This window comes from Miscanthus floridulus, chromosome 5 (genome assembly GCF_019320115.1).
Source record: "Miscanthus floridulus cultivar M001 chromosome 5, ASM1932011v1, whole genome shotgun sequence".
Classification (NCBI taxonomy): domain Eukaryota; kingdom Viridiplantae; phylum Streptophyta; class Magnoliopsida; order Poales; family Poaceae; genus Miscanthus; species Miscanthus floridulus.
In genome coordinates, this window is record NC_089584.1 from 78,398,637 (window position 1) to 78,417,552 (window position 18,916).

The following is an 18,916-nucleotide window of genomic DNA, read 5'->3' on the forward strand; positions in this document are numbered from 1 at the left end:
AATATTTGCATGCTTTCAACAACTTGTGCCGTTATGCTCCCAACATGGTTGACACCGATGCTAAGAGAATCGCCAGTTTCAAGAGAGGACTCAATCCAAAGATGATGAAGCATGTAGGTACCAACACCCATGCTAGATTCAATGACTTTATCAGTGATTGTCTGAAGCAGAAAAAGAACAACAACGCTAGTACCATAGCCAAGACTTGCAAGAGAGCACTAGAAGGTGGTCTGTCCCAAGCCAGAGCACCTACGGTTGGTCATCCTCCCTATCATCCATCTGCACCTGGTGCTAGGTTCAGGCCACCATAGCAGAGAGGTCAGAATTTTAGGGGACCACAGAAGCCTTACAAGATGGTAGTGCAGTCCAACAAGGTAGCCACAACTGTGGTATAGGGCAGTTCCAAGGGAGCTATGGGATCTGCTGGTACAGTAAGGGGACCCTGCTATAATTGTGATCAACCTAGCCACTTCTCAAGGTTCTGTCCTTATCCGCCCAAGAAGAAGCAGCAGACCTATACTGCTCGGGTGCATAGTACGACTATGGATGAGATTCCTAAGGGAGAGCCCATAACCGCTAGTAAGTTTCCTATCAACCAACACCCTGCAATTGTTCTATTTGATTCTGGATCATCGCATTCTTTTATGAGTCAAGCATTTGCATGGAAACATGAACAACTATGCATAGAATTGGGTTATGGTTACCATATAAGTTTAGCGGGGGGTGATGTTTTGACCAATCAGATGGTTCGAGGGGCAACCCTTGAATTAGGTAGCAGAAAGTTTCGAGTGAACTTGATAGTTATGCCTGGACTAGTTCTGGATGTCATTATAGGGATGAATTGGATGAAGGATTGGGGAGCAGTTATAGATACAGGAAGTCAGGTACTTACCCTTAAGGATCCCCTAGGTGAGGGTACTTTCCAAGTACCATTGCCTCAGAGAATGAACCTTATAAGTGTGACATGTGCTACTAAAGTTATTCCTATTCATCAGATTCTGGTAGTGTGTGAGTTTCCGGATGTATTCCCAGATGAGTTACCTGGTCTTCCGCTAGATAGGGATATTGAGTTTGGAATTGAGTTAATCCTCGGAACAGCTCCGATTTCAAGGAGACCCTATCGGATGCCTCCGGATGAATTAGTTGAGCTGAAGAAGTAACTAGAAGAGTTATAAAAAAAGGGGTTTATCTGGCTAAGCAAGTCTGAATGGGGATGTCCCGCCTTGTTTGTGAAGAAGAAGAAGAAAGAGGGCACGTTGAGAATATGCGTGGATTATAGGCCACTTAATGTTGTAACCATCAAGAATAAGTATCCCTTGCCTCATATTGATGTTCTGTTTCACTAGTTAGCCAAGGCTAAGGTGTTTTCTAAGATAGATTTGAGATCCGGTTACCATCAGATCAAGATTAGGCCACAAGATATACCGAAAACCGCATTTTCCACCAGATACGGGCTGTATGAGTATCTTGTCATGTCCTTTGGCTTGACAAATGCTCCTACATACTTTATGTTTTTTTTATGAATACAGTTTTCATGATAGAATTGGATAAGTTTGTGGTTGTGTTCATTGATGACATTCTGGTGTACTCCGAGAACGAGAAGGATCATGAAGAGCATCTGAGAATTGTCTTGACCAGACTTAGAGATCATAAGTTGTATGCTAAGTTTAGCAAGTGCAAATTTTGGTTGAAGAAAGTTCCTTTCCTTGGTCACATTCTGTCAGAAAATGGAGTTTCAGTCGATCCAAGTAAGGTGCAAGAGGTTATGGATTGGAAGGCACCGACCATAGTTCCTGAGGTTAGAAGTTTCTTAGGATTAGCTGGTTACTATCGCCGTTTCATACCAGATTTCTCAAAGATTGTCAAGCCAATGACAAGTCTGCTATAGAAAGATCACAAGTTCGTGTGGACAGAGGAGTGTGAAGCAGCTTTCCACACCTTGCGGAAACTGTTGACCACTGCTCCTATTCTAGCACAACCAGACATTGAGAAACCATTTGATGTATTTTGCGACGCATCAAAAACTGGATTGGGCTATGTTCTTATGCAAGAAGGAAGAGTCATTGCTTATGCCTCATGTCAGTTGAGAAAGCACGAGGTCAACTATCCGACACATGATCTTAAACTTGCTGTAGTTGTGCATGCCCTAAAAATTTAGAGACATTATCTACTTGGTAATGTGTGTAATATTTTCATAGATCACAAGAGTCTTAAGTACATCTTTACCCAACCAAAGCTGAACATGAGACAGCGAAGGTGGTTAGAATTGATCAAAGATTACAACTTGAATGTGCAGTATCATCTTGGAAAGGCCAATGTAGTGGTAGATGCTTTGAGTAGAAAGTCACATTGCTTGAATGTGTAGCCATTACTTGAAGATGGGTTTGATCTGATGCATCCTGCTGTGTTACATAGTATTCAGATTAGTTGCTCTTTGGAGAGTAAGATAATAGAAGGCCAGAAAATAGACAAGGGAATATTTCACATCAAAGAGAAAATAAAAGAAGAGCCGTCTAAGCACTTTAGAGTGGATGGACAGGGCGTGTTGTGGTTTGACGACCGTCTTGTGATTTCCAAGGATCGAGAGCTTAAGAATAAACTCATGGGTGAAGCTCACCTTTCTAAGCTATCTATCTATCTGGGAAGTAGTAAGATGTATCAAGAACTGAGACCTCGTTATTGGTGGAGCAAGATGAAGAAAGAAGTTATAGCCTATGTTGCTAGATGTGACACGTGTTGTAGAGTGAAAGCTATTCATATGAAACCTACCGGTTTGTTGCAACCTTTGTCCATACCTAGTTGGAAGTGGGATGATATAAGTATGGATTTTATCTTGGGTTTGCTCACTACTCAAAAGGGACATGATTCGATTTGGGTAATTGTGGATCGTCTTACCAAGACCGCTCATTTCTTACCTATCAAGATAGATTATCGACCACCTCAATATGCTGAGAAGTATATTATAGAAATTGTGAGGTTGCATGGTATACCAAAGACTATAGTATCTGATAGAGGGCCACAGTTCACGGCTCACTTTTGGGAACATTTGCACAAAGGCTTAGGAACTAGTTTGATTCGTAGTACCGCTTATCATCCTCAGACAGATGGTCAGACTGAACGAGTTAATGCTATTCTAGAGGATATGTTAAGAGCCTATGTGTTGTCTTCTAGGGGTTCATGGGAGTCATGGTTACCTTTAGCTGAGTTTGCTTATAATAACAGTTATCAAGAAAGCATCAAGATGGCTCCATTCGAAGCTTTGTATGGCAGAAAATGTAGAACACCACTGAATTGGGTCGAGCTAGGAGAAAGAAGGTATTATGGTATTGACTTTGTAGAAGAGGCCGAGAAGAAAGTTCATATTATTCAACAAAATATGAAGGCAGCCCAATCATATCAGAAAACTTATGCAGATAGAAGGAGACCCCTTGTGTTTGAAGTTGGTGACTATGTTTATCTGAAGGTCACGCCAATAAAGAAGAAATGGTTTGGAGTCCGAAGAAAGCTTGTCGCTAGATTCGTAGGACCATACAAGATCTTGGAAAGAAGAGGTCCAGTAGCTTATAAGTTAGAGTTACCTGAGACAATGAGTATCGTCTTCCCAGTTTTCCATGTATCGCAACTCAAGAAGTGTTTGCGTGTTCCGGAGGAAAGAATAGAACCTCGAGGCATCAAACTCAAATCAAATTTGGTGTATCATGAGCAACCGGTCTGTGTGTTAGACACTAAAGAACGTGCTACTCGGAATAGTGTGGTGAAAACATACAAGATACAGTGGAATCATCATGATGAGGGGGATGCAACTTGGGAAACGGGAGAATATCTATAAAAACCTTATGAAGATTTTTATAACAAATGGTTCGTAACCCAAATCTCAGGACAAGATTTTTATAAGGGGGGAGGGCTGTAACACCCCGGTGTTATGCAAGCATTTAGGCACTGCAAATCATGCATGTTATGTATCATCAAGCATCATAATCATATATGCCTAATCATGTAAATAATAACTGAAACAATGCTTTGAAACATACGAAACATGCTCGTGAAACATGAATGTTGCATACACTTGTTTAGAGTTATTTTTGCCCTAATTATGCTTGCTAGGCTAATAAAACATGTTTGGCTATAATTGTAAATCATCTAGAATTATTTAGCACAATTTTTGGAGCAATGTTTGTATTCAAACTTTTGACAAAATATGCTTTTGAAATTATTATTGAAAAGGGTCAAAAATCCTCTCTATTTAGCTTTTACTTCCTAATTCAAAATCTATTTGGAATTTGACTTTGGTCATAAAAGCAAAGTTGTAGAGAATAAATTTTTGAGCAACTTTTATTTTTGGGCCAAAGTTTGAAACTGCTTTGAAAAAGTTCAAAAATTCATTTGAATGAATTTGGGAGAGAAAATAATTTGAAAAATATCATTTCACCTTAGTGGGCCTCGCGCCTCGCTTTTGGCCTAGCCGCACAGGTCGGCCTGGCCTACCTCCACGCCGCACTCCTGCTCCCGCATGCCGCGCTTGACCGGCGCCAGAGCGCGCACATCGCGTGGCCGCCATACGCCGGCGAGTTCACCGCGCGGCACCGTTGGCCTACCCTGCGCCCCTCCTGTCGCGCCTACACCCGCTGCGCCGCATCTGCCACCCCCTCCTCCATCTCATTTGCTTCCTCTCTTCCGCCAGCGCAAGCAGCAGCAGCGCACACACCTACCACCGCCCGCACAAGTGCCATCGCCGGCGTTGGCCGCTCCCGCTCGCCGTAGGCCGCTCCATCTCGCCAGCAGCACCCCCTCCACCTCTCGCAACCGGCGCTCGCGTCAGTTCGTAGTGGTAAGTCTTCTCCGGCCAGAAATTCCTCGCCAGAGTAAGCTCTTCCTCGCCGGAGCTTGGCTCCACGCGGACAGCCCCTCTCTGCTCCACCTCTCTCCTTCCTTTCGCGTGCATGAGCGCCGCCTTGCCCTCGCGAACCTCATGCGTGCCTCCCATGCCCTACCATGGCCGGAGTCGGCATACCGTCGACGAGCCACGCCACTACTCCCCCATGCGCACTGTCGAGCTCCATTCCGAGCTCCTCCTATGCCTTCTCTTGGTGCATCGTGTCCGCCTCATCGCGGGTGAGCTACTAGTGGTGACCGCACCGCCCGCCTCGTCGCGGGTGAGCTGCTGGTGGTGACCGCACCGCCGGCTAGCTCACCGTCGACGAGAGCCGGTCGGTCAGCTCCGCCCTTGTTTCGGTCTGACCGATAGGTGGGGGCTATTCAACCATGGGGGCACGCTTGTCAGCGCCCTGACTCGGGTCTGGGTGTATAGCACTGGGTGCACCCAGCGTTTTCATCGGCTGATTTTTGAAAGGATTTAGGAAATGATTTTTCCAGAAAATGTTAAATGTTTCCAAAAAGTCATAACTTGCTCAAAATAGCATCAAATTTGTTAAAACAAATTTTGCTAGGCTCCTTGTCACCAGATCTACACAATAAAAATATTGCATGTCATTTTTGAGATACTTTAATGAAGAGCTTTATTTAATTCTTGATATTGCTGATATCTTGTAAAATGTTTAGTAAATCCTATATATATCAGAAAAATGTGATTCTAAGTTTGTTACTCTTCTTGTATAATGTACTTCCTAGGAAAAATATATGTCATGCATGTCCTGTAGAAAAATTATGAGGTGTAGTTCAAGTGCCTTTAATGGCTGATTTTTGTTATTTTGCTAGAGAGCAAAAATTTGTATAAAACATGCATGTGATAATTTTTGTACAGTGATTATTTACTATTTAGAACCTAGGAAAAATACTAAATCTTTTGTTTGACACTTTTCATAATACAAAGTATTTTCATGCTCATATTTAGGTCCAAGCTTGTCATTTTTGTGTAGGCTATTCCACTTATCCAAATGCCATAAAAATTTGATGGTAGACTACTTAGGGTAGTACTGTGCTATGGTAATTTTCTAAGATTTTTCTATGCTATAAAAATAGATGTTGCTATTTAAACATATTATTAATTAGGGTTTAATCAAATGTTGCTTTATGCATGATTAATAAATTAGTGAAGCTTTGGTGTATCTTTGAAGCATTTAATGAGATGTGTTGACTTAGCATATTAGTAGTAGAAGAGAATGCAGTAGATGACATGTGCTTGTAGTACATGTTCTTGGATGATGTTGACTACCTTGCATGCAAGCATATTCATTGTGTTCATTTCATCCGATGCACCTTTTGCATAAGCACTTACGCACCTGCATCATATAGGATCGCAAACCAAGAGCCCAGGCATCATACCCGAGGAGCAGCTCGAGGCGCAGCTGCAAGAAGTGATCGAAGCAGACGAGGAGGACGTTGAGGAACTTCCGAAGTGCCCCGATCATCGCTCGAGCTCCTTCGAGAGAGGCAAGCCCCGAAGTATTTTTCTCTCCGGTTTGCGATTATTAATTAATGCTTTACTTTAATTGATGCATTACGTTCAGGAGTTGTTTGCAACCGTTGCTACATTATACCTTGTTTACCTTTGTTATACTATATCCATGTTACCCTGGTATCCGCAGTCGAGTCAATGCTTAGCTGGCTTAGATCGGTAGAAGTCGGGTGATTTCCTATCACCTGCGAGCTATAGGTGGTTACCTAGATCTACTCGGATAACTATGTAGTCATGGTATAATTAAGTGTTAAATTGAAGTTGAGACCGGACGGAGACTTACAGGGTTTTGGACTGTAGTGCTTTCTGTCTATGTCGATTAAGGACCGACCGTTGTTGGGCCTCGGGTCATGTTGAACGCATGCCTTATATTTAGCTGGCCGAATAATGTACCTTTCAACCACGAAGCTGGGAGAGTATTCGGGCCGAGTGGATTGTGTAACGTCCCGCCTCTATGAGGCCGGGCCCGCTTACATCTGGTAGCTTTTCTAGGACATAGACTGCCCTCATAGACCCACACAAGTCTTTTCTGCGCACTTTGTCCTCACTCATGCGCACCCGAGAAGGACTTCCCGGTCGGTCACCCATCCTGAAATTACTCTAGACCAAGCACGCTTAACCTCAGATTTCTTGAGAGATGGGCTTTCGGAAAAGAAATTGCAACTTGTTGATACAAGTATTATATTAATCCTGTTAAGCCCTAGGGCGGGATGTTACATCCTCACCCCCTTAAGAGACCGACGTTCTCGTCGGTCAATCCCAAGCTAGGAACGCCCCCTCTTGGCCACATCCATGTGTCTAGTGCCAGCGCATGTGCCATGCTGTGTGACCACTCCAGGACCACACCAGCCATGAGCACCATGCCTACGCAACTACGACACGCGTCTGTGAAACCGCGAGAGTTGGCTCTGATACCATTCTGTAACGTCCCACCTCTATGAGGCCGGGCCCGCTTACATCTGGCAGCTTTTCTAGGACATAGACTGCCCTCACAGACCCACACAAGTCTTTTCTGCGCACTTTGTCCTCACTCATGCACACCCGAGAAGGACTTCCCGGTTAGTCACCCATCCTGAAATTGCTCTAGACCAAGCACACTTAACCTTATAGTTCTTTAGAGATGGGCTTCCAGAAAAGAAGTTGCAACTTGTTGGTACGAGTATCATATTAATCCTGTTAAGCCTTAGGGCGGGATATTACAGACTGCCCACAGCGCACTATACCAGAGCAGGTGTGGTAGGACACGGGGGCGCGATGATAAGACCGAAAGGCAGTCAGTCGGCCCCCGAGTACATGTGTTCCTGGCAAACTTGAGATTTTTCTTGGATAGTTGACTCGGTGACCGATACCTCACTTTAGCGGGTGAGTGAGGTTTGTGTAAGAAATAAATTAACAGCTGGTTAATAATCGATTTGAATCGCCATCGTTCACTAGATAGTGAACACTTGACTTGAGTTACTTCATCGTAGTAATGTTGATGGAACACTTGGACAGTTATAATGGATATGACATTATGGAAGTTGTTAATGATCATTGGTTATCATTATTTGCTTAATCACATGCTTGCTCTAGTATAGGTGCAAATGTAGTCGACAGGTTAATAATAATTAACTTGACAATAATGCTTTTGGAAAGGTTCTTGAAATGCTAAAATGCCTTTTTGCAAATGAGTCAGCTACCCTACTATAAAGCCCTTCATAATCCTTGGTGTCACTTTATTTTCGGTTATGTCGGGTAAGTCTAGCTGAGTACCTTCTCGTACTTAGGGTTTTGTTCCTACTTGTTGCAGATGGGCAGATGTATTACGGCTACTGTATCAACTGCCTTTATCCTACGATGGGTGATGCTTAGGACCATGGGCATGGTCATTCCTTACGTCTCATCTAATGCTTTTGTTGGGGATGATCATCAGCTGGCACTGTATTTGAACTCCGTGTGAGTGTGTGTGGTTTTGAACAAATGGCTTCCGCTACTTCTATTTGAACTCGGGTTGTAATAACTATGTTTAAACTCCGATGCACCTGTGATGTGAACTTTTATGTAATATGTGATGGTGATCGCTAAACTTATTACGATCTTGGCTGGTATGTGAGTTGGTTTGAAATCCTTCGTGATTTCATGGACTACCGGGTTATACGGGCTTAAGTTTGCTAAATTGTCTGCTTTGGCGGGTGATTTTCTTACTTGATTTCGTATAATTGGTTGGTTATGTTACATCACCCACGCGGCTCATGATGCCCACACTCTAGGGATGGGGCTTCACCCACATGTCTCACGCCACCCACGCACGGTGGGCTCCTGGCGGCGCACCTCGCGACGGCCACGATTCCCTGCGACGGCCGTGGCCATTGTCTTCTTCCTGATTTCCAACGACGGCTGTAAACCCCAATTCCCCACGACGATCGAGGTTGTGGTCTTCTTTCCTGATTCCCCATGACGGCCGCGGTCGTGGTCTTCTCCCCGATCCACAATGTTTTGGCCGCACGACAACCGAGTCCCATGTGTCATTCTCTGTTAAAATGAATTTGGGGGCTCTATTTTTAGGGCCACCGCTAGAGTACAACCTAAAAACATGGCCCTCAAAAGTGGGGGAGCACCCAAATGAGAAGTAGGGGCCCTGTTTTAGGAGCTATTGCCGGAGGAAATCACTTCACCACACAAGAGCTACTAGTGAAACAAAGCTACTCTAACTAACTAACTCGTGAGCAACTAAACTAGCTACTCTACTACTAGAACTACAACTAATTAGAGAACACCTAACAAGCAACTACCACACAAGCAATATATGAATGTAAATGAACAAGTGTGGAGCTCGATACTGAACTAGGCAAGATTTATCCCTGAGGTTCGGTTGTTTGTCGCAACCTATGTCCTCATTGTGGTGAGTCTCAAAGTGATGATTCGCGTCCTAACTAGCCACTCAAGCTAGACCCCCAACTTGGATGCCACAAGAATCAAACACAATGGGCACTCCAACTAGCTGCGAGTATTCCACTAGAGTTTCTCTTCGTGATCTCCCATAGGGACAAGCACAAAGAGCCCCTTACAATCAACTCAAGCGGAGGCGGCAAACAATCACCACAAGCCCCTTAATGATCCTCCAAGCTCCAAGCCAGCTAGGTGATAGAAATCACCAAGAGTAAAAGAAAACCGCAATCGCCACACTCAACTTATGTCACGAGATGCAAATTGAAGATGTAAATGCACTATAGCACTCTCAATCTCACTAAATGTGATTCAAAGCAAGGGAGGTGAGTGAAGTGTGTTGCTCAACTTTCAAAGGATATGCACAAGTGTATAGAGTGCCGAGTGGCCAGGCCAGCCACAAGGTCTAACTGTTACCACCTTTGGTCAGCTGCTGCGCCAGAGACCTCTGTGAGCATCACAGTGCTACACCAGAGAGCCCCAATGGCTATATTCTAGTGGCTAGAAAAATAGTTGTTAACCCTATTAGGAACTCCGACTACCAGTGAAGCACCGATGCGTGTATGCCCAAAGCACCCACTTGCAACCTCTCTGGACTGAAGGTCCGGTGTCACCTCCAGTGACACGCCGAAGAGCTCCAGTGAACATTAGCTCGGTTTGTGCAAGTTGTCACCCTCTCTGGTACTACAGTGCCAACTCTGGTGGCTGCACCAGACAGATCCGGTCAGCCCCTTGAAATTTCCCACGCGTGGCTGAGATCCACTGAATATCAATGGTGTGTGCACTCCGGTGAAGCCGCGAAAGGCAAGGTGCGAGCGCATAAAACAGTTAAAAGCCTTTGACTCTTCCAGAAGTGAGAACAACACTTATTTTGGAATGTAGTGGGTATTGATTATTAAGGGTGCGTTTTGCATGTAGGATCGGTTCTGGTTCCCTCTAGAATGCCAAACATGATGGCCATGAAAGTTTCAGCAAAAAAAACATTTCTCCTTATTGACAAGGACATGGTTTCGCAGTGATTCACGCACTGTTCTTCAGTACTACTTTAGAAATACTTTTCAGCAAACGAACGGTGTTTTCCTCTTATAACAAATCAACATAAGCTAAATTTCAGTGAAACAAATAGGGCCTCAAGCTTCTGTTTCTACGCCTCTCTTCTATGAAACCAATTATATTTTCTTTAGTTATAATTCTTTTGCAGTGCAACATGTTAAAATGGATTGTATTTATGCCATGTTCGCTTGAACTTATGAGTCATGGTATAGTATTTTTCTCTCACAACGAAACAATATCAGCCGACTTATTAGCCACAGAAACCATCGGCATCCGATGTATGATCCAAATAGTTCCATAAAGAGCTTGCCATGCGGAGTTGTTGATGTGCGGTGGCGAATCCAGCCAAAAAATTTAGGTAAGGCGGGTCGCTACATACATATACCAAACTTAACCGGTAATCCGGTTTTTCGGTCTAGCCATGTAAAAGGAAAATATACACCGATCCGAAAACAGGCCATTTGGGGGTAAACTTATATTCCGATCTCAACACTCAATTCACCAGAGGCGTGAGGCCTTGTCCATCCATCACCAATTCACAGCCGAGGCGCTTTAACACTTAATTCTAGTGACCTTCATCTACTGTAGTTACAAAATTAAAATATAATCAAAGTTTTTCTCTCTCTTCTTTTTTAACAAAATATCAAACAAAGTTACGCCTTATTCGCTTAGAACTTATCGGCCCGGCTCATTAGCCATAGTAGCATCAGCCAGCATATCAGCGAAAACAATCAACCGCTACGTGATCTTGTGGGCAGTAGCATAGGTCACAGCATTACATCGGTGGAGATCCACACACCACACTATCAGGTTAGATGCTTACGGTCGCAGATGAACTCGTGGCAAAACTGCAAGACAAGCAAACCCAATGTAAGTATGCGCGAGTACCTGGAAGATCGAGCGACGTGCTAGTAGTAAATCCACAAAGGCGTGAGGCCAGCGCCAGGTCAGGGTGGACGTTCAGTTCTCGGTTCGGTTCCCTCGGTTATTGATGAAATCCGGTTCCTAAAAAACGGGAACCGATCGGTTCCAAAAAATTTTAGGAACCGAGCATTTCGGTTCTCGGTTATTTCGGTTCGGTTCCGGTTCCGGTTCTAACCGAACTAACCGAATTTTTTTAGAAGACCTCAAGTCAACAATAAATATATGTGTTCTAAGGTAAATTTATGCAATACTATATTCATTTTTAATAATAATAATGTATAAGAAAACAATAGCAATATAGTAACACAAATATATAGCAGTTCAAATATAAAATACTACACATAAACCAAACATAATCCTACAAAATACAAGTAAGTGAAGTATAATTCATGTATTCGGTTAATTCGGTTAACCGAGAGTAGGAACCGAATTTTCTTCGGTTATTTCGGTTCCTCAATATCAGGAACCGAATAAGGAACCAAAATTTTCGGTTCTGGTTCTTTCGGTTCGGTTTTTGGTTCCCGGTTAAATTTGCCCAGGGCTAACGCCAGGGGCAGGCCGCATCCCATAGTGGCGCAACCCCCAGGCTCCAGGCGCACTGCGACATCCCGCTGGCCACCGGGCGTAGCCACGGCTGCTGCTGCTAGCCTGCTGCCGTTTGCCGGGAGGAGTGCGTGGGACAGGGAGGGGGAGCCGTCGTGGCGCCGCACTGGCCGGCGATGCCTTGGATTGGAGCGCCGCCGCCGAGCACCCGTGGGTGGGAGACTGGGAGTGCCCTGTGCCCTGTGACCACTGCCCTTGCTCTGCTTTCCCTAAGGGCCAAGGCTGACTAACCGGCTAAGTGATGGGCCATGGGCCTGGCCTGGCAAGACGACCCAGTCACGCGCCCTCATAGCCTTGAGCGTGTAGCCGACTCCGTCTTCAATCTTCGCTCGTCGCTCGGAGCCTCGGCTCGGACTGTTGCGATCGTGGTGTCGTCGGCTGGGGGTATAGGGGTGCTCACCGGAGGGGAGGTAGGGCGCCCTATAGGGGCATCCGCCTACGTTGACGCGTTCCATGCGACGCGTAATAAGCCGGGAGTTCCATTACCACATGTCCACATATATGATGACTGTCGTATGGGCCTCGACGTGCCGTTTTAAACCTAAGACTGTCTCCAATAAGGAGACCCAAACCCAAAATGGGTAGTGAGAGACTCAAAATCAGCCTCCAATAGAGTACATATACGTGAGACCTATTTTGAATTGTCCGAGAGACACAACCCAAATATGAGTATCCTTTCTCCTGGAAACCTATTTATAGAAATGATTCTCTTTTGGGTCTTGTTGTTGAAGAAGATGCCGAACATGTATTGAACCTTTTGCTTGTAGCGCTACCCAAAGTATAAATGAGTCTTGTATTTTAGGTGGTGTTGTTGGAGATAGCCTAACCGGCCGAGCCCAGAAGATGCATAGGTCCCGTTCGCTGGTCTAAAACTTGGCTAAAACTGACTAAAAAATACTGTTCCGACTGAATTATTATGAGAAAAAACATTGTTCCGACTAAAAAAAGCCAAACAAATCGAATACGGAATAAGCCGAACATGACCATAAAAGAGAAGTCGGGAAACAAAAAAAAAATAATCGTGAGAATTGAGGGATTTTTGGGCGTTTAAATAGCCCCCTCTCTTTCCAAAGCCCTCCTCCCTCTATCCCCCAGCCGCCTTGCCTCCCCACTCCCTTCTCTTCCCTCTCACCTCCTAAAACCTCCCTTGCCCGCGCGCACCTCCAGTTCGTGCGTCCGTGCGCGCGCGCGGTTTCCTTGATAAGAACTGTCGTGCGGGTTGGGGGATTGAGGAGGAGGGTGGGCGGCGGCGGATTTGTCGGGCCCGAGATTCCTGGACAAGGCGAAATGAAGTACGTCCTTGTCACCGGCGGGGTGGTGAGCGGCCTGGGCAAGGGCGTCACGGCCAGCAGCGTCGGCGTCATCCTCAAGGCGTGCGGCCTCCGCATTACGTCCATTAAGATCGGTACGTGCCCGCCGCCGCCGCCGCCGCCGCCTCTTCCTTCCGTTTCAAAAGACACATTTTCGGACCAGGAACGGTGCGTTAGGGTTGCGCTGGGGGATTCGACCGAGGGTCGGGGGTGGCTCTGAGCCCTCGATCCGTTCCGGCAATACGGGCCGGCAAAAGATTTGGTTTTGGAGCGATACTCGTGGCGGGGACAGGTGGGAGTTGGTGTGCGGAGGACCCGGGTTCCTGGTCGAGCTAGGTGAAAAGTCCCTCTTTTGAACCTTCCGCTCAGTGCTATTGCCGTTGTATTCGTTGGTGCCTTGGGTTTGGAGGATATGGTGTCAAACTGGTCTTTGATTTTCATGATAAGTTTGCCAATCTTGTCAGTAAAAGAGGTTGTACTTCTTTTCCTTCAAAGATTGCTTTATAATTGGTGGGCACCTACTCAGGGTTACCCTTTGTGCAAAGGGGGTTTCCCTTCCTGGCACCTTCTTTTGACTTTGTAGTGGTGTTTAGGGATTCTTCTGGTTAAGCCATAAAGCCTTGGAGTTTGAGCAATGGTAGTTCATTCATGATTTGCCTGATATTCTAGAACCTTGTGATTTATTTTACTTCACTGGTTGTCGGTCAGCTCTTATGCTTGGGCAAGTGCCTCTGGCATTATGTTCTCTTTAGTATTTGTTTTTACAGAAAGGGCTTGCGTTCATGTTTGGGACAAGAAATATGCCTTTGTTGGATGCCCAAAAATTTGCTTCGTCTCTCATTAGTTGCGCACAATTTTTGGTTCTCGATGCTGTGGCCATGGAAAAGATAGTTAGAGAAGACTAGGTTTCACCTCCCATGCTTCTCTCTGTCTTCCAGATAGATTATGCTATGGAGGGCTTGCCTATGCTGATTTAGATATCACGTGACACCAATGCTGATTTAGTTATCGTCAGGCCACAAACCTATGGATGCCAGCTCCACACTGTGGAATCATTTGACTTAATTCAAACTAATGTTACATGTTTTGTTTGCCCATACTTATTCTTATCCAGTGCCACCTAAACCCTTCTTTGTTTTTGCTGTTGTTGCCTTGTCACTCTTTGTACTATTGTTGCACTTGTGCTCTGATTGTGGCCTTTGCCTTGTAAAATCGGTGGTGCAAGCCAGCTATTACTTGCATTAATGCTTTAGTTGCTTGTGTTTGTCTTCATGTAGTTGACATGTTCTCATTGAATTTCCTGAATATGCAGATCCTTACCTTAACACTGACGCTGGAACTATGTCTCCATTCGAACATGGTGAAATGTTCGTGCTGGATGATGGTGGCGAGGTATTGATATTGACATGTCACAAAGTCAAATTTTGCTAGCCAAAGCGCTTGTTAGCCCATCTAATTTAAGTACTTATTTTGCGTCTTTTAGGTGGACTTGGATCTTGGTAATTACGAGAGGTTTCTGGACATTAAACTTACTCGGGACAATAATATAACCACCGGAAAGATCTATCAGGTAAGAATAATAAATACTATTTTCTTTCTGTCAGACTTTAATCCGTTGCGTTGAACTGCAAATTGGTATATGTATTTAAAATTCTATAATCATAACTTCAGTTTGTTAACTAGCCATATAACGTCATTCTTCGTCATACAAATATTCAGAACATGAAATAGTTCACTTGATGTTGGTGTTGACATCTTGTACTAAATTCGGGGGAAAAGGACATCCTTGTTGTCTTTATGTTATTTGAGTATCTTAAGAATGTAAGGAGAAAACAACTAATCACAAGGACAATGAACATGTCGTATATGAGACATTGAAAACACAGTTGCTTTTCCCTGCATAAAGGGCTGCCTTATTTTTTTTCTTATATTTTTCAATGGTTTATGCCAGTCTGTAATTGACAAGGAGAGGAAAGGGGAATACTTGGGAAAGACTGTCCAGGTATTTGGATCATGTTTTGTGGACTCGTGTTTGTTTCATCTGTCTTGGAACTTCTGCTTGTGTTCTTGTTCTAGAACTGATCGCCCAAATGATTTTACTTTTAAGGTTGTGCCACACATCACAAATGCCATACAGGAGTGGATCGAGCATGTTGCCATGATACCAGTTGATGGCAAGGAGGGACCTGCTGATGTCTGTGTGATAGAACTGGGGGGCACTATAGGTGGCATGAGATAACCATACCATTCCTTTTTTTTTTCTTTTTGGGTCAATAGCTGTTCACAGTAGACATTTTATAGCTGGTTTTCCTGTTATCGATTGTATTGTGAACACCTGCAGGCGATATTGAATCCATGCCATTTATTGAAGCTTTGGGTCAGTTCTCTTATCGTGTTGGTGAGAAACTTCACACTTATTATGACGCATACAATCTCCAGTCTATCTTCTGCTAGTAAGCAGGATTGATGATCTTATTTTTATGCTATTTTGGTTGACACTTGACAGGTCCTGGCAACTTCTGCCTGGTGCATGTCAGTCTAGTTCCAGTTTTGAATGTTGTTGGTGAACAGGTATTCTTGGTCATTAGTTATGTTCTAATGTTTATTAACTGATCATAAAAGTTATGGTTTGAATAAATCTGTTTGGCTCCACTGACTTTATTCTTGACCTATGTTGCTTGCTCGTGTAGAAAACAAAGCCAACCCAGCATAGCGTACGTGGTTTGAGGGGACTCGGGCTCACCCCAGATATTTTAGCTTGCCGCAGTACTAAGGTTAGTTATCAAACTAATTATTTTTACATTGGTAGAATATGACCTTTACTGAGTTCCTTAACAGTACTTATAATTGAAACTGTGTAACAGGAATTAGAGGATAATGTGAAGGAGAAACTCTCCCAGTTTTGCCATGTGCCGGTAGGGAAACATTTTCATTCAAAGCTTCATATGCTGTAGCAACTTTACTCCAGGAAGCTAATTCATCATTTGTTTTTGCAGGCAGCAAATATTTTCACTTTGTATGATGTTTCCAATATCTGGCTCATTCCTTTGTTGCTACGGGTAAGGCACATCTGTTTTCTTTGGACTGAAAGTCATTTCTGTGTTTTGGAATTCACATTCTGTGTTCAAATGTCATTTTTGTGCCCTGCAGGACCAAAAGGCTCATGAGGCTATTCTTAAAGTTCTGAATCTGGAAAGGGTGGATAGGTTGGTCTTGAACTATCTAGTTAGTATGTTCTCTGCAATATGTGACATTGCTTTGTGCCTGAAAGTAATTTATTTATAACATTTCCAGCATCGCTCGAGAGCCAAAGTTAGATGAATGGGTTGCAAGAGCTACTATATTTGATACCCTTCATGACACTGTTAGTGTTTTCTCCTCAGTCAGTCCCTTTCTAGAGGAAATTTTTTCATCCTTAGTTCCATGCAACTAACGGTGATTATTTCAGGTGAGGATTGCTATAGTTGGGAAGTACACTGGCTTATCAGATTCATACCTCTCCGTGTTGAAAGTGAGCTTGCCAACTTGTTCAGTGCATTGATGTTTTTTTATGTTTCCAAATGTGAATTCTGTTGCCTAACTATTGTGTCATGCAAAAATTTGCAGGCCCTCTTGCATGCATCTGTTGATTGCCGCAGGAAGCTTGTTGTTGATTGGGTTGCTTCAACAGATCTTGAGGACTCCACAGCAATTGAGGTTTGGCACAGTAGTCTAGTATTCAATGTGCTAAGTCTTGAGGTGAATCGTTTTTTTACTTGGCTCTTTCCAAACTTTCTAGGCACCTGATGCATATAAAACAGCGTGGAATTTATTGAAGGTAAGTTATTATCAAATGGACTGTTTTTAGGATATGGAAAATTGGAGTCATATCACATTTGATTTCTGAGTATCGTGGTTACAAGAAGAGTTTTCATTACAGGGGGCAGATGGAATTTTGGTACCTGGTGGCTTTGGTGACAGAGGTGTTCAAGGGAAAATTTTGGCTGCTAAGTATGCCCGTGAAAAGAATGTCCCCTATCTTGGTATATGTCTTGGGATGCAGATTGCTGTGGTGGAGTATGCTCGTCATGTCATGAATCTCACTGATGCGAACAGCACTGAATTTGATCCAAATACTAAGACCCCTTGTGTTATTTTTATGCCTGAGGTAATTGTTAATGGGTTTGCATTGTTTTGAATTAGGCTTCACACTGATCTGTTTCGATGGCAATGAGCAACCTTTTGTCAGTTTGTTACAGATTATCTTGGAATTTAATTTGTAGGGTTCCAAAACACATATGGGGGCGACAATGCGCTTAGGATCAAGGAGGACATTTTTCAAGATTACTGATTGCAAGTCTTCTAAATTGTGAGTTGCATATAGACCCTTCTTAATTTTCATTGTACCCCTTCAATAAAGTTTCTCCTTGAATTCTTTGTTTAGTTTTATAACCTATCCAGTCATTGATTATTTTGACCTTTTTAGGTATGGCAATGTCACTTATGTTGATGAAAGGCATCGCCACAGATATGAGGTCTGTTTATTGAAGTTCACCAGTTTCCTAAATGTGCATTTAAATGCTATGGTCCTTCTGTCTGTTATGTTGTTCCTACATTTTGCATGTTCTTTGGACTGAAATTTTGTCTTCTCAGGTGAACCCTGATATGGTTCCAGAGTTCGAAAATGCTGGACTTCAGTTTGTTGGCAAAGATGATACTGGAAGAAGGATGGAGGTCTGAATCGAACTGAAACTTGCTTTACAATTTTTATTTTCATGAAATTTGTCTCTTAACCAACTTGCTATGTTCTAGATTATTGAAATGCCCAACCACCGATATTTTGTTGGCGCACAATTCCATCCTGAGTTCAAGTCAAGACCTTCAAAACCTTCTCCCCTATTTGTGGGTAAGATGCTATCTGATGCTGAAAACTTTGTACTTTTTCACTTCACAAACATTTGTGCTGTACTATTCCGTGGAATATATCATAACCAAATTTATGTTTCTGCAGAACTAATTGCGGCTGCATCTGGGCAGCTGGATAGGGTGCTGCAAGACTGCTGCAATGGTCATGTTGTTGCAGCTAAACATGTTCTGAGCAATGGCTCATATACATCCACAGTACACCAAAATGGGCACCCAAAGAAGCTTGCCAATGGTCTGTCTAACAGAACATACTATGCCAATGGCAATGGTGTGCATGCTTAGGGCATCAGTCGATGGATCAGGGATTTACAACTATTTACTTCAAATTTTGTGGTTCCTAATGCATCAGTTTTGTCGTGGTTGGCTTGACTATCATCACGGATTCACGGTCGCTTGAGGAAGAAAAAGTTCTTGTGCTCGATGCGGACTGTCTGCTGGGGATAGTGCTCGTTCGGTGGTTTTTAGTTAAGGAACCGAGCTGGATCTCGTTGAAGCCGCGAGATAGTGGTTTCTGTGTTCGTCTCTACCCTCTTCTGTAAGCAAATGGAGCAGATTTGGGTCAGAAGAGTTTACATGCTGTACATCTTAAAGAAAAGCTGTATGTTTTGGTTACTTAAAATTAGGTTTTCAGTGAGGTCTAGAGCTGATGCTTAAAAAAGCACAGCAGTGCAAGGGAGTATTTCGATATCAAGTCTGTTTTGATTTCGGACAGTTTGTTTTGTGCTTGTGCGCAAATAAGTTGATGCTCTGCTGCATGATCACATCAGTTTTGACTTGCGAA

At 43.7% G+C, this 18,916-nt stretch overlaps 1 protein-coding gene across 2 annotated transcripts; it reads left to right on the forward strand.

The window, feature by feature from the left end:
* The first annotated feature begins 13,062 nt into the window (after positions 1–13,062).
* Positions 13,063–18,916, forward strand: LOC136452405 (uncharacterized). Of its 2 annotated transcripts, XM_066453023.1 has the most exons (21): positions 13,063–13,325; positions 14,543–14,622; positions 14,714–14,800; positions 15,182–15,232; positions 15,338–15,455; positions 15,572–15,628; positions 15,737–15,801; positions 15,921–16,004; positions 16,095–16,145; positions 16,227–16,289; positions 16,381–16,436; positions 16,525–16,594; positions 16,679–16,741; positions 16,837–16,926; positions 17,009–17,047; positions 17,150–17,377; positions 17,493–17,578; positions 17,696–17,744; positions 17,863–17,943; positions 18,022–18,115; positions 18,221–18,916. In XM_066453023.1, exons 1-21 carry the CDS (start codon positions 13,208–13,210, stop codon positions 18,415–18,417), a joined length of 1,827 nt encoding a protein of 608 aa, XP_066309120.1. In that variant the 5' UTR covers positions 13,063–13,207; the 3' UTR covers positions 18,418–18,916. The 2 variants fall into 2 exon arrangements, with proteins under 2 accessions (XP_066309120.1, XP_066309119.1); XM_066453022.1 differs by having other exon boundaries at positions 15,182–15,455.